The sequence below is a fragment of the Macaca mulatta genome, chromosome 16 (genome assembly GCF_049350105.2).
Source record: "Macaca mulatta isolate MMU2019108-1 chromosome 16, T2T-MMU8v2.0, whole genome shotgun sequence".
Classification (NCBI taxonomy): domain Eukaryota; kingdom Metazoa; phylum Chordata; class Mammalia; order Primates; family Cercopithecidae; genus Macaca; species Macaca mulatta.
Window position 1 is genome coordinate 9,160,536 of NC_133421.1, and position 25,067 is coordinate 9,185,602.

At 49.8% G+C, this 25,067-nt stretch overlaps 2 protein-coding genes across 8 annotated transcripts in view; one reads left to right on the top strand and one right to left on the bottom strand.

The window, feature by feature from the left end:
• Positions 1-19,163, bottom strand: TP53 (tumor protein p53). Of its 5 annotated transcripts, none has more exons than XM_077969495.1 (12): positions 19,051-19,163; positions 8,710-8,811; positions 8,571-8,592; positions 8,407-8,485; positions 8,207-8,334; positions 7,272-7,455; positions 7,078-7,190; positions 6,407-6,516; positions 5,928-6,064; positions 5,762-5,835; positions 2,178-2,284; positions 1-1,250 (listed from the first exon to the last, which is right to left on the bottom strand). In XM_077969495.1, exons 2-12 carry the CDS (start codon positions 8,781-8,783, stop codon positions 1,169-1,171), a joined length of 1,110 nt encoding a protein of 369 aa, XP_077825621.1. In that variant the 5' UTR covers positions 8,784-8,811; positions 19,051-19,163; the 3' UTR covers positions 1-1,168.
• The window catches only part of WRAP53 (WD repeat containing antisense to TP53), a 25,983-nt gene continuing 14,300 nt past the window's right edge, over positions 13,385-25,067 (top strand). Inside the window, exons 1-6 of one of the 3 annotated variants that reach the window (XM_077969490.1) lie at positions 13,385-13,736; positions 15,113-15,230; positions 17,635-17,897; positions 20,312-20,743; positions 20,888-20,986; positions 21,255-21,366. In XM_077969490.1, coding sequence (XP_077825616.1) covers positions 17,743-17,897; positions 20,312-20,743; positions 20,888-20,986; positions 21,255-21,366 — 798 coding nt within the window. In that variant the 5' untranslated portion in view covers positions 13,385-13,736; positions 15,113-15,230; positions 17,635-17,742. 3 annotated transcript variants of the gene reach the window in all.

Sequence of the window (25,067 nt, forward strand, 5' to 3'; positions counted from 1 at the left end):
TGGCAGCAAAGTTTTATTGTAAAATAAGAGATCGGTATAAAAATTGGATATAAAAAGGGAGGAGGGGAAGGGTGGGGTGAAAATGCAGACGTGCTTGCAGAATGTAAAAGAGGTTGACCCTTCCGGCTGGATGTGGTGGCTCACACTTGTAATCCCAGAACTCTGGGAGGCTGAGGCAGGTGGATCACCTGAGCCCAGGAGTTTGAGACCAGCCTGGGCAACATTGTGAGACCCCATCTCTACCAAACATGCAAAAATTGGCTGGCCATGGTGGCATGAACCTGTGGTCCCAGCTACTCCGGAGGCTGAGGCAGGACTGCTTGAGCCGGGGAGGCAAAGGCTGCAGTGAGCCAAGATCACGCCACTCCACTTCAGCCTGGGCAACAGAGTGAGACCCAGTCTCAAAGAAAAAAAAAAAAAGAAAAGAAATTGACCCTGAGCATAAAACAAGTCTTGGTGGATCCAGATCATCATAGACAAGAGATGAAATCCTCCAGGGTGTGGGATGGGGTGAGATTTCCTTTTAGGTGCTAAGGTTCACCAACAGGTTCTCAGACAAGGGTTTGGCCGGGCCAACAGGGACTTGGCAACTCCCTCTACCTAACAGCTGCCCAGCTGTAGAAACTACCAACCCACCGACCAACAGGGAGAGGGAACGAGCACCCTCAAGGGGGTCAAGTTCTAGACCCCATGTAATAAAAGGTGGTTTCAAGGCCAGATGTACATTATTTCATTAAACCTCACAACGCACTCTGTGAGGTAGGTGCAAATGCCAGCATTTCATAGATATGGGCCTTGAAGTTAGAGGAAATTCAACAGTGAGGGACAGCTTCCCTGGTTAGTACGGTGAAGTGGGGTGCCACCTAGAATGTGGCTGATTGTAAACTAACCCTTACCTGCAAGAACATTTCTTACATCTCCCAAACATCCCTCACAGTAAAAACCTTAAAATCTAAGCTGGTTATGTCCTACCCCCCATCCTCCTCCCCACAACAAAACACCAGTGCAGGCCAACTTGTTCAGTCGAGCCCCGGGACAAAGCAAACGGAACTCCTGGGTGCTCCTGATGCACACCTATTGCAAGCAAGGGTTTAAAGACCCAGAACTCAAAATGGCAGGGGAGGGATGGGGGTGGGAGGCTCAGTGGGGGAACAAGAAGCTGAGAATGTCAGTCTGAGTCAGGCCCCTCTGTCTTGAACATGAATTTTTTATGGCGGGAGGTAGATTGCCCCTTCTTGGACTTCAGGTGGCTGTAGGAGACAGAAGCAGGGAGGAGAGACGACATCACATGAGTGAGAGGGTCTGTGCCCCTTTTCCCTGACCAATGCGTTGAAGGGCCTAAGGCTGGGACAAGGGGAATTCAAATCAAGATGATGGCCACACCCCAGGCAAATGTTTACTGAGCACCTCAGAGTATTGGCGTGTATTAAGACTCATCATCTTCCCTTACCCCATTTTATTTTATTTTTTTTAGTTTTTTTGAGATGGAGTTTCACTCTTGTTGCCCAGGCTGGAGTGCAATGGCGGGGTCTCGGCTCACCGCAACCTCCGCCTCCCGGGTTCAAGTGATTCTCCTGCCTCAGCCTCCCGAGTAGCTGGGATTACAAGCATGCGCCACCACGCTCGACTAATTTTGTATTTTTAGTAGAGACGGGGTTTCTCCATGTTGGTCAGGCTGGGCTCAAACTCCAGACCTCAGGTGATCCACCCGCCTCGGCCTCCCAGAGAGCTGGGATTACAGGCGTGAGTCACTGCGCCTGGCCCCTTTACCCCATTTTATAGATAAGGAAACTGAGTCTGACGGGGGTCACCTAGGACCTGCCGGTGCATGGCAGGGCTGAGTATATGACCTGAAACTCTGGCTCTACTCAACATTACACAATTATGAGGCCCCTCCTTGAGACCCTCCAGCTCTGGGCTCGGAGATGCTAAGAATGGCAAAGAACTATCCACACATCCACACTTGTCCCTGGGTTTGGAGGTTCTGTGGATACACTGAAGCAAGAATGTGGTTATAGGATTCAACTGGAGGAAGACTAAAAAACTGTGCAGGGCTGGGACCCAGTGAGATGGGGTCAGCTGCCTTTGACCATGAAGGCAGGATGAGAATGGAATCCTATGGCTTCCAACATAGGGGGGCAGGGGAGTAGGGCCAGGAACGGGCTGAGGTCACTCACCTGGAGTGAGCCCTGCTCCCCGCTGGCTCTTTCCCAGCCTGGGCATCCTTGAGTTCCAAGGCCTCATTCAGCTCTCGGAACATCTCGAAGCGCTCACGCCCACGGATCTGCAGCCAGAGAGGAGGGGGAGAAATAAATATACACACAGTACCTGAGCTAAAAGATGGTTCAACCTACAATTGTTTGACTTTATGATGGTACAAAAGCAACATGCACTTAGTAGAAACTGTACTTCAAGTATCTATACAGCTGACTTTTAAAAACTTTATTTATTGGCCGGGCGCGGTGGCTCATGCCTGTAATCCCAGCACTTTGGGAGGCCGAGGCGGGCGGATCATAAGGTCAGAAGATCGAGATCACGGTAAAACCCCGTCTCTACTAAAAATACAAAAAATTAGCCAGTCGCGGTAGTGGGCGCCTATAGTCCCAGCTACTTAGGAGGCTGAGGCAGGATAATGGCGTGAACCCGGGAGGCGAAGCTCGCAGTGAGCCGAGATCGCGCCACTGTACTCCAGCCTGAAGGACACAGCGAGACTCCGTCTCCAAAAAAAAAAACTTTATTTATTTATTTATTTATTTATTTATTTTTGAGATGGAGTCTTGCTCTGCCGCCCAGGCTGGAGTGCAATGACGCAATCTCAGCTCATTGCAATCTCCGCCTCCTGGGTTCAAGTGATTCTTGTACCTCAGCCTCCCGAGTAGCTGGGACTACAGGTGTGTGCCACCACACCCGGCTAATTTTTGTGTTTTTAGTAGACGGGGCTTCACCATGTTAGCCAGGCTGGTTTCCAACTCCTGATGTCAGGTGATCCACCCACCTCCGCCTCCCAGAGTGGTGGGATTACAGATGGGAGCCACCGTGCCCGGCCCTTTTTTTTTTTTTTTTAATTTTTTTTTTTTGAGATGGAGTCTCGCTCTGTCGCCCAGGCTGGAGTGCAGTGGCCGGATCTCAGCTCACTGCAAGCTCCGCCTCCCGGGTTCACGCCATTCTCCTGCCTCAGCCTCCCGAGTAGCTGGGACTACAGGCGCCCGCCACCACGCCCGGCTAGTTTTTTGTATTTTTTAGTAGAGACGGGGTTTCACCATGTTAGCCAGGATGGTCTTGATCTCCTGACCTCGTGATCCGCCCATCTCGGCCTCCCAAAGTGCTGGGATTACAGGCTTGAGCCACCGCGCCCGGCCACCCGGCCCTTTTTTAGATTTTAGAGATGATGTCTTGCTATGTTGTTCAGGCTGGACTCAAACTCTTGGGCTCAAGTGATCCTCCTGCCTTAGCCTCTCAAGTAACTGGGACTAGAGGTGCAAGCAACTGTGCCTCGTTTCTTTTCTTTTTTTTTTTTTGAGACAGAGTCTCACTCTATTGCCTAGGCTGGAGTGCAGTGGAGCCATCTCAGCCATCTCAGCAGGTGGAGTACTCACTGCTACTCCACCTCCTGGTTCAAGCGATTCTCCTGCCTCAGCCTCTCAAGTAGCTGAGATTACAGGCACCCGCCATCATGTCTGGTTAATTTTTGTATTTTAGTAGAGATGGGGTTTCACCATGTTGGCCAGACTGGTCTCGATCTCCTGATCTCGTGATCCACCCGCCTCGGCCTCCCAAAGTGCTAGGATTACAGGTGTGAGCCACCGTGCCTGGCCTTTTCTGAGTCTCGCTCTGTGCCCAGGCTGTGCCCGGCCCGACTGTGCCTCCTTTCATGCAACCATGCTGTTTCCCACTTTCAGTAACAATATTCAATAAATCACATGAGATATACAACACTACTATAAAATAGGCTTTGTGTTAGATGACTTTGCCCAACTGTAGGGTAACTTAAATGTTCTGAACATGTTTCAACTAAGCTAGGGCTGAGTGTGGTAGCTCGTGCCTGTAATCCCAGTACTTGGGGAGGCTGAGGTGGAAGGATTGATTGAGCCCAGGGGTTTGATACCAGCATGGGCAACATAGCAAGACCTTCACAGAAAATAAAAAATTAGCTGGGTGTCGTGGCATGTGCCTGTAGTCCTAGCTACTTGGGGGGCTGAAATCATTGAAGCCCGGGGAGGTCAAGGCTGCAGTGAGCTGAGATCGTGCCACTGCACTCTAGCCTGAATGAGAGAGACAGACTCTGTCTTAAAATAAATAAATAAATAAATAAATAATAAAAATTAGCTGGGCATGGTGGCTCACACCTGTAATCCCAGCACTTTGGGAGGCCAAGGCGGGCGGATCACATGGTCAGGAGTTTGAGACCAGCCTGGCCAACATAGTGAAACCCCATCTCTACTAAAAATACAAAAATTAGCCGGGTGTGGCGGCAGGCGCTTGTAGTCCCAGCTACTCAGTAGGGTGAGGCACGAGAATCGCTTGAACCCGGGAGGCAGAGGTTGCAGTGAGCTGAGATTGTGCCACTGCACTCCAGCCTGGGCAACAGAGTGAGACTCCGTCTCAAAAAAATAATAATAATAATTTAAAAAAAAAAAAAAAATTAGGCAGGCATGGTGGTGTGGGCCTATAGTTCCAGCGACTTGGGAGGCTGAGCTGGGAGGATGGATGGAGCCTGGGAGGTGGAGGCTACAGTGAGCTGTGACTGCACTACTGCACTCTATCCAGTCTGGGTGACTGAGCAAGACCTTGTCTCAAAAAAGTAGGCTAGAGACCAGCCTGGGCACTACAGTGAGACCCTATCTCTACAAAAAATTTAAAAAATTAGCTGGGTGTGGTGGTGTACGCCTGTGGTCCTAGCTACTGGGGAGGCAGAGGTGGCAGGATTGCTTGAGCCCAGGAATTCGAGGGTATAATGAGCTATGATCACATCACTGTAATCCAGCCTGGGCAACAGAGCAAGATGCTGCCTCCATTAAAAATAAAGTAAAAGTAGACTAAAAAAAGCAGGCCGGGTACAGTGGCTCACGCCTGTAATCTCAGCACTTTGGGAGGCTGAGGCAGGTGGATCACAAGGTCAGGAGTTCGAGACCAGCCTGGCCAACATGGTGAAACCTCATCTCTACTAAAAAAAACCCAAAAAACAAAAAAAAAAACCAAAAATCAGCTGGGCGTGGTGGCGGGTGCCTGTAATCCCAGCTACTCAGTAGGCTGAGGCAGGAGAATCGCTTGAACCTGGGAGGCAGAGGTTGCAGTGAGCCGAGATCCCGCCACTGCACTCCAGCCCGGGCGACAGAGTGAGACTTCATCTCAAAAAAAAAAAAAAAAAAAGTAGGCTAGGCTAAGCTATGATGTTCCTTAGATTAGGTGTATTAAATCCATTTTCAACTTACAATATTTTCAACTTACGACGAGTTTATCAGGAAGTAACACCATCGTAAGTCAAGTAGCATCTGTATCAGGCAAAGTCATAGAACCATTTTCATGCTCTCTTTAACAATTTTCTTTTTGAAAGGTGGTCTGGTCCTTTAAAATATATATTATGGTATAAGTTGGTGTTCTGATGTTAGTTAGGTACAACCAGGAGCCATTGTCTTTGAGGCATCACTGCCCCCTGATGGCAAATGCCCCAATTGCAGGTACAGCAGTCAAAAAGAAAATGGCATTTTGAGTGTTAGACTAGAAACTTTCCACTTGATAAGAGGTCCCAAGACTTTAGTACCTGAAGGGTGAAATATTCTCCATCCAGTGGTTTCTTCTTTGGCTGGGGAGAGGAGCTGGTGTTGTTGGGCAGTGCTAGGAAAGAGGCAAGGAAAGGTGATAAAAGTGAATCTGGGGCATAACTGCACCCTTGGTCTCCTCCACCGCTTCTTGTCCTGCTTGCTTACCTCGCTTAGTGCTCCCAGGGGGCAGCTGGTGGCAAGGCTCCCCTTTCTTGCGGAAATTCTCTTCCTCTGTGCGCCGGTCTCTCCCAGGACAGGCACAAACTCGCACCTCAAAGCTGTTCCGTCCCAGTAGATTACCACTACTCAGGATAGGAAGAGAGAAGCAGGAGGCAGTAAGGAAATCACGTCCTACCTGTCCCATTTAAAAAAACAGGCTCCATCTACTCCCAACCACCCTTGTCCTTTCTGGAGCCTAAGCTCCAGCTCTAGGTAGATGGACGAGAAGTCACAGGTAACGGGTCCCAAAGCCAGAGAAAAGAAAACCGAGTGGGAACAGTAAGGAGATTCCCCACTGGGGATGTGATGAGAGGCGGATGGGTAGTAGTATGGTAGAAATCAGTAAGAGGTGGGCCCAGGGGTCAGAGGCAAGCAGAGGCTGGGGCACAGCAGGCCAGTGTGCAGGGTGGCACATGGCTTCTGACCTGGAGTCTTCCAGTGTGATAATGGTAAGGATGGGCCTCCGGTTCATGCCGCCCATGCAGGAACTGTTACACATGTAGTTGTAGTGGATGGTGGTACAGTCAGAGCCAACCTAGGAGAGAACATAGGCCCAAGATGAGGCCAGTGGGCCCTGGGGAGACCTGTGGCAAGCAGGGGAGGCCTTTTTTTTTTTTTTGAGACAGGGTCTCGCTGCGTCGCCCAGGCTGGAGTGTAGTGGCACGATCTCAGCTCACTGCAAGCTCCGCCTCCCGGGTTCACGCCATTCTCCTGCCTCAGCCTCCCAAGTAGCTGGGACTACAGGCGCCCGCCACCTCGCCCGGCTAGTTTTTTGTATTTTTTAGTAGAGACGGGGTTTCACCGTGTTAGCCAGGATGGTCTTGATCTCCTGACCTCGTGATCCGCCCGCCTCGGCCTCCCAGAGTGCTGGGATTACAGGCACGAGCCACCGCGCCCGGCCGAGCAGGGGAGGCCCTTAGCCTCTGTAAGCTTCAGTCTTTTCAACTGTGCAATGGGTGAACCCATTTACTCTGCACATCTCATGGGGTTATGGGGAGGTCAAATAAGCAGGAGAAAGCCCCCCTGCTGCTCACCCGGAGGGCCACTACAACCGCCCTTACCCCCTCCTCCCGGAGACCCCAGTTGCAAACCAGACCTCAGGCGGCTCATAGGGCACCACCACACTATGTCGAAAAGTGTTTCTGTCATCCGAATACTCCACACGCAAATTTCCTTCCACTCGGATAAGGTGCTGAGGAGGGGCCAGTCCTAAGAGAAATCAGTGAGGAATCAGAGGTCTGGGGACCCTGGGCAACCAGCCCTGTCGTCTCTCCAGTCCCAGCTGCTCACCATCGCTGTCTGAGCAGCGCTCATGGTGGGGGCAGCGCCTCACGACCTCCGTCATGTGCTGTGACTGCTTGTAGATGGCCATGGCGCGGACGCGGCTGCCGGGTGGGGGTGTGGAATCAACCCATAGCTGCACGGGGCAGGTCTTGGCCAGCTGGCAAAACATCTTGTTGAGGTCAGGGGAGTACTGTAGGAAGAGGAAGGACACAGAGTTGAAAGTCAGGGCACAAGTGAACAAATAAAGCAACCGGAAGAGGGCAGCAAAGAAACAAATATGCGTAAGCACCTCCTGCAACCCACTAGGCAGCTAGAGAGAGTTGGCGTCTACACCTCAGGAGCTTTTCTGTTTTTTTTTTTCTGAGATAGGATCTTGCTCTGTCACCCAGGCTAGAGCACAGTGGCATGATCATGGCTCACTGCAGCCTCCATCTCCTAGGCTCAAGTGATCTTCCCACCTCAGCCTCCTGAGTGGCTGGGACTATAGGTATGCACCACCATGCCTGGCTAATTTTTTGTATTTTTTTGTAGAGACGAGGTTTCACCATGTTACCCAGGCTGGTCTTGAACTCCTGGGCTCAGGTGATCTGCCCGCCTTGGCCTCTTTGAGAGTGCTGGGATTGCAGGCATGAGCCACCATGCCTGGTCAGGAGGTTATTTTCAAAAGCCAAGGAATAAGCGTGGGTGAAGAAAAAGAAAAGTTCTGCATCCCCAGGAGAGAGGCTGAGGGTGTGATGGGATGGATAAAAGCCCAAATTCAAGGGGGAATATTCAACTTTGGGACAGGGGTCAGAGATCGCAGGTTAAGTGGGTAAACTATAAAAAACACTGACAGGAAGCCAAAGGGTGAAGAGGAATCCCAAAGTTCCGAACAGAAGAAATGCAGGGGTATAGGGCCAGGCACTGAAGTCTCATGGAAGCCAGCCCCCAAGGCCACTGACCGTGCAAGTCACAGACTTGGCTGTTCCAGAATGCAGGAAGCCCAGACGGAAACCGTAGCTGCCATGGTAGGTTTTCTGGGAAGGGACAGAGGATGACAGGGGCCAGGAGGGGGCTGGTGCAGGGGCCGCTGGTGTAGGAGCTGCTGGTGTGGGGGCCATGGGGGGAGCAGCCTCTGACATTCTCGGAGCTTCATCTGGACCTGGGTCTTCAGTTAACCATTGTGCAAGATCGTCTGGAGACAGCATCAAATCATCCACTGCTTGGGACGGCAAGGGGGACTGTAGATGGGTGAAAGGAGTAGTCAGAGGACCAGGTCCCCAGCCCCCCGGCCCGCCAGGTCCCCAGCCCAACCCTTGTCCTTACCAGAACGTTGTTTTCAGGAAGTCTGAAAGACAAGAGCAAAAAGTCAGTCCCATGGATTTTTTGCTTCCCACAGGCCTCTGCTAGGGGGCTGGGGTTGGGGTGGGGACAGTGGGTCTGCCCCTCCCATGGATCTACTCACAGTTTCCATAGGTCTGAAAATGTTTCCTGACTCAGAGGGGGCTCGATGCTAGGATCTGACTGCGGCTCCTCCATGGCAGTGACCCGTAAGGCAGTCTGGCTGCTGCAAGGGGAAAAGTGGGGATCCAGCATGAGACACTTCCAACCCTGGGTCACCTGGGCCTGCGGAGAAGGAATCCCTTCCCTCAACACCATGCCAGAGTCTGAGGCAGCATAGCTTCCCGTGGAGTAGGAAAAGAATGGCTGCTTCACATCCTCTCTTCCAGTCTTTCACTACAACCCAAGCGCTCCTGCCCCACCCCTACCAGCCGTGCACTTCTTTGAGGAAAAGATAATCATGAGAGGGACTTCCAACCTTCCCACCACGAAATCCCCAAGACTACCTAAATGTGCACCCTATTCCCAACTCCCTTCCTGTATTTATTATTTATTTATTTTTTTGAGATGGAGTCTCGCTCTGTCACCTAGGCTGGAGTGCAATGGCATGATCTCAGCTCCCTGCAACCTCTACCCTCCAGGTTCAAGCCATTCTCCTGCCTCAGTCTCCCGAGTAGCTGGGATTACAGTCAAGTGCCACCACACCCAGCTAACTTTTGTATTTTTTTTTTTTTTTTTTTTTTTTTGAGACGGAGTCTCGCTCTGTCACCCAGGCTGGAGTGCAGTGGCCGGATCTCAGCTCACTGCAAGCTCCGCCTCCCGGGTTCACGCCATTCTCCTGCCTCAGCCTCCCGAGTAGCTGGGACTACAGGCGCCCGCCACCTCGCCCGGCTAGTTTTTTGTATTTTTTAGTAGAGACGGGGTTTCACCGTGTTAACCAGGATGGTCTCGATCTCCCGACCTCGTGATCCGCCCGTCTCGGCCTCCCAAAGTGCTGGGATTACAGGCTTGAGCCACCGCGCCCGGCCACTTTTGTATTTTTTAGTAGAGACAGGGTTTCGCCATGTTGGCCAGGCTGGTCTCGAACTCCTGACCTCAGGTGAATCCGCCCGCCTTGGCCTCCTAAAGTGCCAGGATTACAGGCGTGAGCCACCGCGCCCTGCTCCCACTTCCTGTTAACAAGGATGCAGTCATTCTCAGCCTGCAATCTCTGTGTGGGAAAAGACATCCCCTCGGCTCCCACCCTTCCCCACCTGATACCTGGCTCCGCTTCTTTGATTCCTTTCACTGCAAAGCTTCTGGAAGAACAACTGTCTCACCATTCACCTGGTCATTCTCTTGGGACACTCCTCAGCCCTGCGTTTACAAACCCCTCCCGAATGCCCCTTCTCAGCTTCTTTAATCTCATCTCTTACCAACCACTCCCTCTTCCCCAAAAGCTCTAGCTACACCGGCTGCCCTTCTCTGCTAATCAACTGGTGGTCCTGGCCAGCCGGAACACAGGGGTAGGCTCCTTCCCACGCAGACTTCAAGTCATCCTACTTTAATTCACATCACCTTATTTGCATTCTCATAGCACTTACATTGTCTAATACTTTTCCTTATTTATTTCATCTGTTTCCTCTAATAGCATATACACTTCCTAAGGGCAGGGCAGTGATCTATCTCGTTGTCTTGCTGACCAAAGTATTAGATCACAATGCCTTGCACCTGCTTGGGCTCAATAAATGTGAGTAACACACGAGCCTGCTATATGAGAAGTCAAGGGAGCAAGAAGGAGCAAGGGGCAGCCCCTGTGTGGACCAGCATCTTGCACGAAGTTATGCAACTATCATCTCACCTTCTCCCTGACAAGCTTTCAAAGGCTTTGCCATGTTCTTTCTCTCTGTTTTTTGTTTTTTTTTTTTTAATGAGACAGAGTTTCACTCTTTTCACCCAGGCTGCAGTGGTGCAATCTAGGCTCACTGCAACCTCTGCCTTCTGGTTTCAAGCGATTCTCCTGCCTCAGCCTACCGAGTAGCTGGGATTACAGGCGCCTGCCACCACGCCTGGCTAAATTTTTTGTATTTTTATTAGAGATAGGGTTTCACCACGTTGGCCCGGCTGGTGTCAAACTCCTGACCTTGTGATCCACCTGCCTTGGCCTTCCAAAGCGTTAGGATTACAGGTGTGAGCCACCGCGCCCGGCCCGCCATGTTCTTTCTTTCTTTTTTTTTTTTTTTTTGAGGCAGGGTCTTGCTTTGTTGCCCAGGCTACGATGCAGTAGTGCAATCATGGCTTACTACAGCCTCAGACTCCTGGGCTCAGTGATTCTCCTGCCTCAGCCTCCCAAGTAGCTGGGACCACAGAGGACTGCCTGGCTAATTTTTTAGTTTTTTTTCTTTCTTTTTCTTTTTTGGAGATGGAGTCTCGCTCTGTCGCCCAGGCTGGAGTGTAGTGGTGTGATCTCGACTCACTGCAACCTCCACCTCCCAGGTTCAATAGATCCTCTTGCCTCAGCTTCCTGAGTAGCTGAGATTACAGGCGCCCACCACTGCGCCCGACTAATTTTTTGTAATTTTAGCAGAGATGGGGTTTTGCCATGTTGGCCAGGCTGGTTTCGAACTCCTGACCTCAGGTGATCCTCCCGCCTCCGCCTCCCAAAATGCTGGGATTACAGGCGTGAGCCACCGCGCCCAGCCAATTTTTGAGTTTTTTTGTAGAGGCAGGGTTTCACTACGTTGCCCATGCAGGATGCTCTCTTTTTTTTTTTAGTTGAGTTTTTTTTTTTTTTCCTAGGGATGCTCTCTTTATGTCAAATTTGTCATCAGATTTGCTAAGAAACATGCCCACTGAAAGTGTTCATTACACTTTTCTGTTTATTTATTTATTTATTTTTTGAGACAGAGTTTCGCTCTTGTTGCCCAGGCTGGAGTGCACTGGCATGATCTCGGCTAACTGCAACCTCCGCCTCCCGGGTTCAAGTGATTCTCCTGCCTCAGCCTCCCTAGTAGCTGGGATTACAGGCATGTGCCACCACGCCCAGCTAATTTTGTGTTTTTAGTAGAGAGGGGGGTTTCTCCATATTGGTCAGGTTGGTCTCGAACTCCCGACCTCAGGTGATCTGCCCGCCTTGGCCTCCCAAAGTGCTGGGATTATAGGCATGAGCCACCGCGCCCAGCCCACTTTTCTGTTTTTTGCAGTGACAAAACATCCCCCTACCAAACAGCTCCTTTAATGCCAGGCTCTTATTTTATTTTATTTTTGAGACAGAGTCTCAGCTCTTGTTGCCCAGGCTGGAGTGCGGTGGCGCGACCTCTTCTCACTGCAACCTCTGCCTCCCGGATTCAAATGATTCTCCTGAGTAGCTAGGATTACAGGCCACCACACCTGGCTAATTTTGTATTTTTAGTAGAGACAGGGTTTCACCATGTTAGTCAGGCTGGTCTTGAACTCCCGACCTCAGGTGATCTGCCCGCCTCAGCCTCGTAAAGTGCTGGGATTACAAGCATGAACCACCAAGCGTGGCCTAGTACCCTGTGTATTATGGGAAATGTAAAGAGCTGAGGAAAGTGCTGGACACACAGTAAGAGCTCAATAAAGGTTAGCTGTTTCTGCAGTTGTTCTATATTATTATTCTAGAGAGAACTGTGTGATTGTTAGTGTGGATCTGTGGTACTGCCCCCACCCCCACTCCATTAATGCAAGTCCACCTCCTTCAGGGAACTATTCAGTCAACAGGTCAGGAGGTGCTGTCCTGAAATAGGGGGCCCAAAGTCTCAATCCCACTTGGAGGGACACATTTCCACACACAGGAGGTCTCTCTGTCTTCACCTCTCAAGTCTTCAGTAGCAACTAAAATCTCAGTGTTTTTCAAAGCAGGGCCTTTCCGGGGGTACCAGCATCAGAGGGCCAGGATACAAATGTGCCAAGCTGAATTAGGCCTTCCAAATGGCCAGGGAGCCAAAAGAAATGCAGGTACCCTTGGCTGGGTGGGAAGGCAATGAGCTCAACTGAGACTCCAAACAGGGGCAGGCCTGACCAGAATCATAACAGTGGCTGCTGGTATCAGCCCTGAAGGCCTTTATGCCCGGTGATTCCCTAAACAACATAGTACGACAAGTACTTACATACACACTTGTATGTACATTAGCATTTTCATTGTATGGGGGTAATGTAAGTAATCTAGAGATAGTTCAAACTATATGGGAGGATATGTGTAGGTTAAATGCAAATACTATACCATCTTATATATGGGACTTAGACATCTGTGGGTTTGGTGTGTGAGGCGTCCCAGAACCAAGCCCCTACAGATAGAGGGATAACTATATTGCCCTGTAACCTGCAACCTTGCTATATTTATTAGTTTTGGTAGCTTTTTATGGATTTCCCATTAGGGCTTTTTCTTTTGAGATGGAATTTCACTCTTTTTTTTTTTTTTTTTTGAGACAGAATCTCACTCTGTTGCCTGGCCTGGAGTGCAATGGCATGATCTCGGCTCACTGCAACCTCCACTTCCCAGGTTCAAGCAATTCTCCTGCCTCAGCCTTCTGAGTACCTGGGATTAGAGGTGCCTGTCACCATGCCTGGCTAATGTTTTGTATTTTTATTAGAGATGGGGTTTCACCATGTTGGCCAGGCTGGTCCAGATGAGCCACCTGCCTCAGCCTCTTAAAGTGCTAGGATTACAGGCATGAGCCACCACGCCCGGCCCCATTAGGACATGTATGTATAGAATCATACTGGCTGTGAATATAAGTTTTATTTCTTCCTTTCTAATCGTTATTTCTTTTTTCTTTCCTTTTTTTTTTTTCTTTGAGATGGAGTTTTGCTCTTGTCGCCCAGGCTGGAGTGCAATGGGATGATCTCGGCTCACTGCAACCTCTGCCTCTTGGGTTCAAGTTATTCTCCTGCCTCAGCCTCCCAAGTAGCTGGGACTACAGGCGCCCGCCACCACGCCCGGCTAATTTTTTTTGTATTTTCAGTAGAGACGGGGTTTCAGCATGTTAGCCAGGATGGTCTCGATCTCCTGACCTTGTGATCTGCCCGCCTCGGCCTCCCAAAGTGTTGGGATTACAGGCGTGAGCCACTGCGCCCGGCAGCATTGAGTTTTCTACCATTATGTATGCTGCTAGTGGAACTCTGATTGTGGATGCCCTGTTATCAAACCAGGTAAGTTTCCTTTCCCTAGTTTGCTAGGAGGTTGGTTTGTTTGTAATTATGCATATGTGTTGAATATCCTTAACTGCTTTTGCTGCATCTGTTGAAATGATCATAGGGTTATGTTTCAATTTGCTAATGTGGTGAATTACACGGACTGATTTTTTTCCCCCAGTAAAGACCAGCCTGGCTATGTTGCTCAGGCTGGTCTTGAAATCCTGGACTCTTTTTGAATGTTAAATCAACTACAATCCTGAGATAAACCTTGTTTGGTTAGAATGTATTTATGCTTTTACTTTTTCTTTTTTTGAGATGGAGTCTCACTTTGTTGCCCAGGCTGGAGTACAATGGTGTGATCCTAGCTGACTGCAACCTCCGCCTCCTGGGTTCAAGTGATTCTCCTGCCTCAGATTCCCAAGCAGCTGGGATTACAGGTGCCCACCACCATGCCCAGCTAATTTTTTTTTTTTTTTTTTGAGACGGAGTCTTGCTCTGTCACCCAGGCTGGAGTGCAGTGGCCGGATCTCAGCTCACTGCAAGCTCCGCCTCCCGGGTTTACGCCATTCTCCTGCCTCAGCCTCCTGAGTAGCTGGGACTACAGGCGCCCGCCACCGTGCCCGGCTAGTTTTTTGTATTTTTTAGTAGAGACGGGGTTTCACCGTGTTAGCCAGGATGGTCTCGATCTCCTGACCTCGTGATCCGCCCGCCTCGGCCTCCCAAAGTGCTGGGATTACAGGCTTGAGCCACCGCGCCCGGCCTCGCTAATTTTTTTTTTTGAGACAAAGTCTTGCTCTGTCACCCAGGCTGGAGTGCAGTGGCATGAACTTGGCTCCCTGCAACCTCCGCCTCCCGGGTTCAAGCAATTCTGCCTCAGCCTCCTGAGTAGCTGGGATTACAGGCAGGTGCCACCACACCGGCTAATTTTTGTATTTTTAGTAGACACGGGGTTTCACCATGTTTGTCAGGCTTGTCTCGAACTCCTGACCTCGTGATCTGCCCACCTCAGCCTCCCAAAGTGCTGGGATTACAGGCGTGAGCCACCGTGCCCAGCCTAATTTTTGTATTTTTATTAAAAACGGCGTTTCACCATGTTGGTCAGGCTGGTCTCAAACTCCTGACCTCAAGTGATCCGCCTGCCTCGGCCTCCCAAAGTACTGGGATTACAGGCGTGAGTCACTGCGCCTGGCCTATTTATCCTTTTTTCTATATTACCAGGTTTGGTTTGCTAGAATTTGTTAGTTTTTGCATGTATATGCTAACAGGAATATTGGTCTAAATTTTCTTTTCTTGCAATGTCCTCGTTTGGTTTTGGTACCAGGATTATGTTGGCTTCAAAAACAAGTTGGGAAATGTTCCTCTATTTTCTTTTTCTTTTTTTTCTGAGACAGAGTCCCACTCTGTTGCCCAGGCTGGAGTACAGTGGCGCAATCTCGGCTCACTGCAACCTCTGCTTCCCAGATTCAAGTGATTCTTGTGCCTCAGCCTCCTGAGTAACTCGGATTACAGGTACGTGCCACCACGCCTAGCTAATTTTTGTATTTTTATTTTTTATTTTGAGACGGAGTCTTGCTCAGTCACCCAGGCTGGAGTGCAGTGGCCAGACTCAGCTCACTGCAAGCTCCGCCTCCTGGGTTTACGCCATTCTCCTGCCTCAGCCTCCCGAGTAGCTGGGACTACAGGTGCCGGCCACCTCGCCCGGCTAGTTTTTTGTATTTTTTAGTAGAGACAGGGTTTCATCGTGTTAGCCAGGATGGTCTCGATCTCCCGACCTCGTGATCCGCCCGTCTCGGCCTCCCAAAGTGCTGGGATTACAGGCTTGAGCCACCGCACCCGGCCTAATTTTTGTATTTTTAGTAGAGATGGGGTTTCGACATGTTGGCCAGGCTGGTCTTGAACTCCCGACCTCAAGTGATTCCTGTCTCGGCGTACCAAAGTGCTGGGATTATAGGTATGAGTCACTGCGCCCAGTCTGTTCCTCTATTTTCTGAGGAGTTTGTGTAAGATGGGTACTGTTTCTTCCTCAAACGTTTAAAGAGAGCAAAGAACAGAGGAGATAAATAGAAAATAGCACTAAGAAGTCAGGCATGGTGGCTCACACCTGTAATCCCAGCACTTTGGGAGGCCGAGATGGGATGAAAGCTTGAGGCCAGCCATTTGAGACCAGCCTGGGCAACATAGTGAGATCCTGTCAATACAAAAAAATAAAACAGTTAGCTGGGTATGCTGGAGTAGTCCCAGCTACTTGTGAGGCTGAGGCTAGAGGACTGCTTGAGCCCAGGGGTTCAAGGCTGCAGTGAGCCTTGATTGTGCCATTGTACTCTAGCTTGGGCAACAGTGTGAGTCCCTGTCTCAAAAATTAAAAAAGAAAAAAAGAAAATAGCACTAAAATGGTAGCCCCATACTCCAACTGTACAATAATTAAAGTTAAAAGCATTCAGTAGAGAAAGGAAGCCTATTTCAACAAGTGGAGACAGAATACCTGGATTTCCATACAGGAAACATACCAGAGACTGACTTCTACACCTCACACCATAAACAATTCATTTTAAGAATTAATTAATGGCTCAAGGACGTTAGTGTAAAACTTACAACCATAAAGGTCCTAAAAGAAAATATAGTATCTTCATGATTCTGGGGTAAAAAAAAAAAAATGTCCTAAACAGGACAAGGCAAATACTGAACCTAAAAAAGACAAATCCACTCCTCTTAAGATACTGTAAACTCTGTAAAGCAAACAAATAGGCAAGCAACAGATCAGAAGAAAACATTCAGGACACATGTATCTGATAAAGGACTTGTATCCAAAATGTATAAAGCAGTCCCACAACTGAAGCATAAAAACAAACAAAAGACCAAAATAACAGGCAAGACTTGAAGAGCTACTTTACAAACAAAATACGAATGGCCAATAGGCACATGAAAAAATGCTGAACATCCTTAGTCAACAGAGAACTGTAAATTACAACCACAAGGATATACCACATTAGAAAGACTGACAATACCCAATGTCCGGAAGGCTGTGGCACAACCATAATAACTCCCATACCTTGCTAGTTGGAGTGTAAAATGGTACAACCGCTCTGGAAAACTCAGAGCTTCTGATAAAGTTCAAAATACATCTACTTTTTATTTCCAAACTCGCAATTCCCCTCCTAAGTACTTCTCCAAGAAACACAAAAACATATGATCACAAAAACAATTGTACAAGAATGTTTATAGCAGCTTTATTTCATAACCCCAAATGGAAACAACTCAAAAGGCCATCAAAAGAACGGATATACAATCGATGGGCTATACTAAATGAAAAGGAGCAAAATACTGATATATACAACTACATGAACGAATGTCAGACAGCACATTGAAGGACAGAAGCCGACAAAAAGGAGCACATAATGTATGATTTTTTTTTTTTTTTGAGACAGAGTTTCGTTCTTGTCGCCCAGGCTGGAGTGCAGTGGCACGATCTTGGCTTACTGCAACTTCTGCCTCCCGGGTTCAAGCGATTCTCCTGCCTCAGCCTCCCGAATAGCTGGGATTACAGGCGCCCACCACGCCCAGTTAATTTTTGTATTTTTTAGTAGAGACGGGGCTTCACCATGTTGGCCAGGCTGGTCTGGAACTCCTATCCTCAAGTAATCCGCCTGCCTCAGCCTCCCAAAGTGCAGGCGTGAGCCACCGCGCCCAGCCTGATTCCATTTTATATGAAGTTCTCCAACAGGCAAAATGGTTATAGAGATCAAAATAAAGGTGGGGTCGGGAATCGACTGGGAAGAGGGGCGATGAAACGCTTCTGGGACGATGAAATGGGTCTCTGACTTGGTAGGCATCACGCAGTGGTTAGGGCCAAAACTCATCTTCCTGTACACTTGGTCTGTGCACTGCGCTGTGTGTAAATGCCACCTCGATTTAGGAAAAAGATGACGTATGTACGGCACAAAGTGCCCGGTATGCGGCAGGTGCATGGGGAGAAACTGCGGAATGAAACAACAGCGAGCTAAGAGATGGGTAACCGGCAGAAATGAATTCGAGTTCCGCCTCCTACCGGGAAGAACCGGCTCGGGTCGGAGGGCTGCACGGAGGACCACACGGACGCCTGCGGGCCCGCCCCTTCCGCTTCACGACGTTCGGCCTGCGTCTGGAACTGGAATGGCCTAGCCCAAAGCCAGATAACAGGTAGATTGTTTTTCCGACAGATTATCAAACGATCCATTATTGCACTCTTTCAAAATTTGATTATCAGACGTACCCATTCTTTTTTTTTTTCCTCCGGAAAGATGAGATGTACTCATTCTTGAAAATACCCCCCGGGCTTGCCTTCTGCACACTTCTTTCCCTCCCTGTCTCACGCCATGGTAGCGTCCGCCTAGGTTGCAGGCGACCCGCGGGGTGGGGCACACCATTCAAAGAAGGGGAGGGATTGAGGTTTGCATCAAAACAAATACCCCTGCCTTTGCAAAGGCCATAACCAAGTAATCCAGAAAAAAAAAGTGCGGGCGGAGAATAGCAGCCTCCCTCTGCAAGTAAAAGGAACCGGCCTAAAGGACATTTTTTCTCTCTCTCCTCCCCTCTCATCGGGTGAATAGTGAGCTGCTCCGGCAAAAAGAAACCGGAAATGCTGCTGCCACAAGCAGAAATGTAAATGTGGAGCCAAACAATAACAGGGCTGCCGGCCCTCTCAGATTGAGATGGTCCTCCTCGGCCTGGCGGGCAAACCCCTCGTTTAGCATTTCTCACTTCCACGACTGACAGCCTTCAATTGGATTTTCTCCATCTAGCGGAGCCAAGGGCTGGCTGGAAAGATCGCTGCAGGAAGGACAAAGGTCCGGAAGTTGTGGGACCTTAGCAGCTTGGGCTCCCCGGATCACCTCCAAATGATCATTTCGGAATGGAGCCCGAGGTTTCACTAGAATGCCATGGGCTCCAAAATATACAGCCATGAGTTCTCAATGTTTCGAGATCCAAAAGTCTCAGATCTCAATGCTTTGTGCATCTTCTATTTCAGGGATTCCCTACGCCTAGCAACGGGTAGATGGGCAAAGGAGTACCCTTTAGGCCGGCTCAAGGTTCCCCAAAGCTCCACTTCTCTGCCTAGGCGTTCAACTTTGAGTTCGGATGGTCCTAACATCCCCACCATCTACACCCAGGTCTCCCAACAATGCAACTCCTATGTTGATCCCTCTAGCCAAGCTTCCATCCCACTCACCCCCAAACTCGCTAAGTCCCCACTGCCCCACCCCCAGCCCCAGCGATTCTCCCGAGCTGAAAATACACGGAGCCGATAGCCCGTGACTCAGAGAGGACTCATCAAGTTCAGTCAGGAGCTTACCCAATCCTCAGGGAAGCGTGTCACCGTCTTGGAAAGCACGCTCCCAGCCCGGACGCCAAGTGTTCCCGGAGCCCCGCAGCTACCTGCTGCCTGGATGGTGGCTCTAGACTTTTGAGAAGCTCAAAACTTTTAGCGCCAGTCGAGCACATGGGAGGGGAAAACCCCAATCCCATCAACCCCTGCGAGGCTCCTGGCACAAAGCTGGACAGTCGCCATGACAAGTAAGGGCAAGTAATCCGCCCGCTGGAGGAAGCAAAGGAAATGGAATTGGGGAGGAGGGTGCAGAGAGAGTCAGGATTCTCGCCGAACTGGTGCCGTAGATACTAACATTTTGGGGTGGAAAATTCTACAAGCCAGAGCTGTGAGGGCAGAATTGGTGGAAACCATTTTGGAGGAATCCTGCGCTGTGTCAAATATGAAGGGAAGAAAGCTTTTGCGTTTGCTCTCAGCTGGATCCTTTCTTTTCAACAGCTAAAATGTCATTTTTTAGGAAGGCTTTCCTTAATATCTCACGCTAACGTTTTCTCCCACATACTTTGTATCACACCATCTTGTTTAATCTTCACAATACTTATCACTCTGAAAATATTTGTTAATTGCTTTCAGTACATGGAAACGTAAGCTTTATGAGGATATAGAATTTTTCTACTATCTTATTTATTGTTGTATTCCTCAGTGCCTATATCAGTCCTGGGTAGCAAGTAAGAGCTCGATAATAAATACTTTTTGAATGAAGGAAGAGAGAAAGGTCTGGAGCCTGGAGAACGAGATGAAAAGAGGTGCAAGACCTGCAGCGCCCTCTGCAGGCGGCGGGGGATGGTGCAGGTGCTTTAAGAATTACCGCGGGACTCGGTAGGGGGAGCGCAGGCGCTTCTCCCCAAGATAGAAGAGTTTAGACTACAACTCCCAGCAGCCACGAGAAGCCCTAGGGCTTGATGGGAACGGGAAACCTTATAACCTTTCACGTCCCGGCTCCGCGGGTTCCGTGGGTCGCCCGCGAAATCTGATCCGGGATGCAGCGGCCCAATCGGAAGGTGGGCCCAAATCCCGCGACAGCAAGAGGCTCGTAGCGACCTGCGGTGCTAAGGAACGCAGTGCTTTCAAAATTGGCGTCCGCTGTTCGCCTCTCCTCCCGGGAGTCTTCTACCTCCTCCCAGAAGAGGAGGGAAGCACAGGTGGGTTTCATTAGCTCTGCATCGGATCCCTGAGAACTTCGAAGCCATCCTGGCTGAGGCTAATGTCCGCTGTGCTTCCTCTGCAGTATGAAGACTTTGGAGACTCAACCGTTAGCTCCGGACTGCTGTCCCTCAGACCAGGATCCAGCTCCGGCCCATCCTTCTCCCCACGCTTCCCCGATGGATAAAAATGCGGACCCTGAACTGATGCCACCGCCTCTCGAAAGGGAGGATCCGCCCCGGTTGTCCCCAGATCCTGTGGCTGGCTCAGCTGTGCCCCAGGAGCTAGGGGAGGGGGACCCAGTTTCTCTCTCCACTCCCCTGGAAACAGAGTTTGGTGCTCCTAGTGAGTTGAGTCCTCAAATCGAGGAGCAAGAACTTTCTGAAAATACGAGACTTCCTGCAGAAGAAGCAAACGGGAGCCTTTCTGAAGAAGAAGCGAACAGGCCAGAGTTGGGGTCTGAAGAAGCCATGGAAGATGCCTCTGGGGAACCCGCTGCAGAGGACGAGGGAGACACGTAAGTGGTGATGGCAGTGGAGTGTGGAGTCTGGGGAGATGAAGTGTGAGGTCGACCTGTCCTCTGGTCCTCAGAACCACTTCTCTAGGCCCCTGCCTCCGTTGCTTGGCGACCCAGGTTTGTTGTCCCCCATCTTCCTTTCAGTGCTTGGAACTACAGCTTCTCCCAGCTGCCTCGATTTCTCAGTGGTTCCTGGTCAGAGTTTAGCACCCAACCTGAGAACTTCTTGAAAGGCTGTAAGTGGTAAGGATAACAACGGGGCAGGGAGCTGACCACCCCCAAGATTTTCACCGTAGAACAGTCCGGTTATCTAGGAGAGGGATGCCCCAGAGCTGGGAGAAGGAGCACGTAGCCCTTTTAGACTGAACTTACATTTTATCTAGCAGTGTGTGTCTTCTCCTTCCCTCAAGGATTCAGGGGAGGCTTACCTACCCCAGAGGTAGGCTCAGCCCTAGACCTACACTTGAAAAGCATAGGTCTGGCCAGCTTTGTAACTCTTTCCTGTTTCTAGGGCTCCTGACGGTTCCTGCATCTTGACCAATAGTGCTGATAACATCTTGCGAATTTATAACCTGCCCCCAGAGCTGTACCACGAGGGGGAGCAGGTGGAATATGCAGAAATGGTAAGGACTGGGGCTAACTCGGCCTCTTCCTCAGTGCTACACATTTAAGTCCTTCATGGAGATGGAGAAAGTGTAGTCCAAGTGCTTCCTGTTCACAAACGGGACTGTTTTTCAAGATGTTTCCACGTGTAGCGTTTTCTGCCCTGAATTCTGAAGTTATTTAGAGAGACGTTTCCCCTTTCTTTAATTAGGAATCTGTGTTTTTCGCTAAAAAGTAGTGAATTTCTTGTGGCAGTATATATGTATTTATATTTATTATTTTTTTGAGACAGGGTCTTGCTCTGAAACCCAGGCTGGAGTGCCGTAGTGCGATCTCAGCTCACTGCAACCTCTGCCTTCTGGGTTCAAGCGATTCTCCTGCCTCAGTCCCCGGAGTAGCTGGTACTTCAGGTGCATGCCATCACACTCGACTCATTTTTGTATTTTTAGTAGAGATGGGGTTTCGCCATGTTGGGCAGGCTGATATCAAATTCCTGACCTCAGATGATCCGCCCACCTTGGCCTCCCAAAGTGTGAGGATTACAGGCGTGAGTCACCGTGCCCGGCCTATAGATATTTATTGATTGACTACTGATACATGTTAGTCACCGTGCTGGGATAAAGTGGTGGACAAGACAGATGAAAGGCTGGTTTGCTTTCTCTGTGGGAGATAGACAACAAATACGTAAACCAGCAGGCATCAGGACCAAGATGATAATAAATGCTCTGAAGGAAATACACAGAATGAAGAGAGACTAACTAGAGGAAAGCACATTGCATAAAATGGTCAGGAAGGAGCTCTCTGACAAGGAGGCATTTCAACTAAGACCTGAAGGAGGATAAGGGGTCAGTCAAGTGAACACTTCCGGAAAGAGCTTTCCAGAAACTGGCAATGATAGTATAAACACCCAGAACTGGGAAATAGCTTTGTGTGTTAAAAGACCAGAAAGGCCTGGCACGGTGGCTCACACCTGTAATCCCAGCTACTTGGGAGGCCGAGGTGGGCAGATCACTTGAGGCCAGAAGTTCAAGACTAGCCTGGCCAATATGGTGAAACCCCATCTCTACTAAAAATACAAAAATTAGCTGCATGTAGTGGCACATGCCTGTAATCCCAGCTACTCGTGTGGCTGAGGCAGGAGAATCTCTTAAACTCGGGAGAGGTGGAGGCTGCAGTCAGACAAGACTGTACCACTGCACTTCAGCCTGGGCGACAGAGTGAGACTCCATCTCAAAAAACAACAAAACAGACCAGGCTCGGTGGGTCACACCTGTAATCCCGGCACTTTGGGAAGCTGAGGCAGGCAGATCACCTGAGGTCAGGAGTTCGAGACCAGGCTGGCCAACATGGCAAAAACCCGTCTCTACAAAAATACAAAAATTTGCTGGATGTGATGATGGGTGCCTGTAATCCCAGCTACTTGAGAGACTGAGGCAGGAGAATCACTTGAACCCGAGAGGTGGAGGTTGCAGTGAGCCGAGAGAGCCATTGCACTCCATCTCAAAACAAACAAACAAACAAACACAAAATAAAAAACCCAGAATGCTAGTATAGCCAGACTGAGGCAAGTGAGGGAGATAGCGGGGCGAGGACAGAGAAGAGCAGCCACGTTGTGTTGGGTCTTATGGGTAAGGCATTTGGAGTTTATTTGGGAAGTCATGAGAGAGGGTTTTTTTTTTTTTTTGAGATGAGTCTTCCTCTTGTTGCACAGGCTGGAATGCAGTGGCGTGATCTTGGCTCACTGCATCTTCTGCCTCCTGGGTTCAAGTGATTCTCCTGTCTCAGCCTCCTGAGTAGCAGAGATTATAGGCATGTGCCACCATGCCTGGCTAATTTTTTTTTTTTTTTTTTTTGAGATGGCGTCTCACTCTGTTGCCTAGGCTGGAGTGCAGTGGCGCGATCTCAGCTTACCACAACCTCTGCCTCCCAGGTTCAAACAATTCTCCTGCCTCAGCCTCCCGAGTAGCTGGGATTACAGGCGTGTGCCACCACGCCTGGCTAATTTTTTTGTATTTTTTTAGTAGAGATGGGATTTCACTGTATTGGCCAGGCTGGTCTGAGCTCCTGACCTTGTGATCCGCCCACCTCGGCCTCCCAAAGTGCTGGGATTATAGGCATGAGCCACCACGCCTGGCCGAGAGTTTTAAAACAGAAGAGTGAATGGTTTATGGGTGGGCAAGAGTGAAATCCGGGACCAGGCATGGTGACTCATGCCTGTAATCCCAACATTTTGGGAGGCTGAGGCGGGTGGATCACCTGAGGTCAGGAGTTCAAGACCAGCCTGGCCAACATGATGAAACCCCATCTCTACTAAAAATACAGAAAAATCAGCCGGGCGTGGTGGCAGGCGCCTGTAATCCCAGCTACTCTGGAGGCTGAGGCAGGAGAATTACTTGGACCAAGGAGACGGAGGTTGCGGTGAGCCGGGATCGTGCCACTGCACTCCAGCCTGGGTAACAAGAGTGAAACTCCATCTCAAAAAAAAAAAAAAAAAAAAGAAAGAAAGAATGCTGATGGAGGAGGAGAAGGCCCCAGCAGAGCCTTGAGTGCCTGAATGCTCCAGCGCAGGGAGGTGGAGACTGATTCATGCTGCTGAGAGATAGAGTGAGGCGAATTTAGAGAATGACCCAAGAGACATTAGTGACCTTGACAAGAGCACTTTCAGGGAAGTGATGGAGGCAGAATCTGATCAGGATGGGTGGAAGAAAAGTATAGCCAATGTTTTTTTTTCTTTTGAGATGGAGTCTTGTGCTGTTGCCTGGGTGGGAGTACAATGGCATGATCTCAGCTCACTGAACCTCTGCCTCCCGGATTCAAGCGATTCTCCTGCCTCAGCCTCCTGAGTAGCTGGGGTTACAAGTGCACACCACTAGGCTGGGCGCGGTGGCTCAAGCCTATAATCCCAGCACTTTGGGAGGCCGAGACGGGTGGATCACGAGGTCAGGAGATCGAGACCATCCTGGCTAACACAGTGAAACCCCGTCTCTACTAAAAAATACAAAAAAACTAGCCAGGCGAGGTGGCGGGCGCCTGTAGTCCCAGCTACTCGGGAGGCTGAGGCAGGAGAATGGCCTGAACCCGGGAGGCGGAGCTTGCAGTGAGCTGAGATCCGGCCACTGCACTCCAGCCTGGGCGACAGAGTGAGACTCCGTCTCAAAAAAAAAAAAAAAAAAAAAACAAGTGCACACCACTACGCCCAGGTAATGTTTTGTATTTTTAGTAGAGATGGGGTTTCACTCTTGGCCAGGCTTGTCTCGAACTCCTGACCTTGTGATCCACCTGCCTCGGCCTCCCAAAGTGCTGGAAGTACCGTGCCCGGCCTAGACAATTCTTTGGGAAAGTTTTGCTGTGAAAGGGAGCCAAGAAATGGATCGGTGATCGGAAGGGAAGCGATGCCAAAGAAGGGTTTATGGGGTGCTTCTCTGACATCAGGAACAGTCCTGTAGAGAGGGAGGGATTGATGCTATAGGAGAGAGGGGGGATAACAAAACCCCTGAGTGGCTGGGCGAAGACAGGAGCTAGAGCACGTTAAAGGACTTGACTTTGATAGGCACAGAATCCTTCCTTGCAATAGAAGGAAAGGTGGAGGAGCATTCAGAAGCTGCTGTTTGGCAGTTGGAAGATCTGAGTGGTTTTTGTTCTGAGACAGGGTCTCTCTCCATTTCCCAGACAGGAATGCAGTGGTGTGATCACAACTCACTTCAGCCTCAACTTCCTGGGC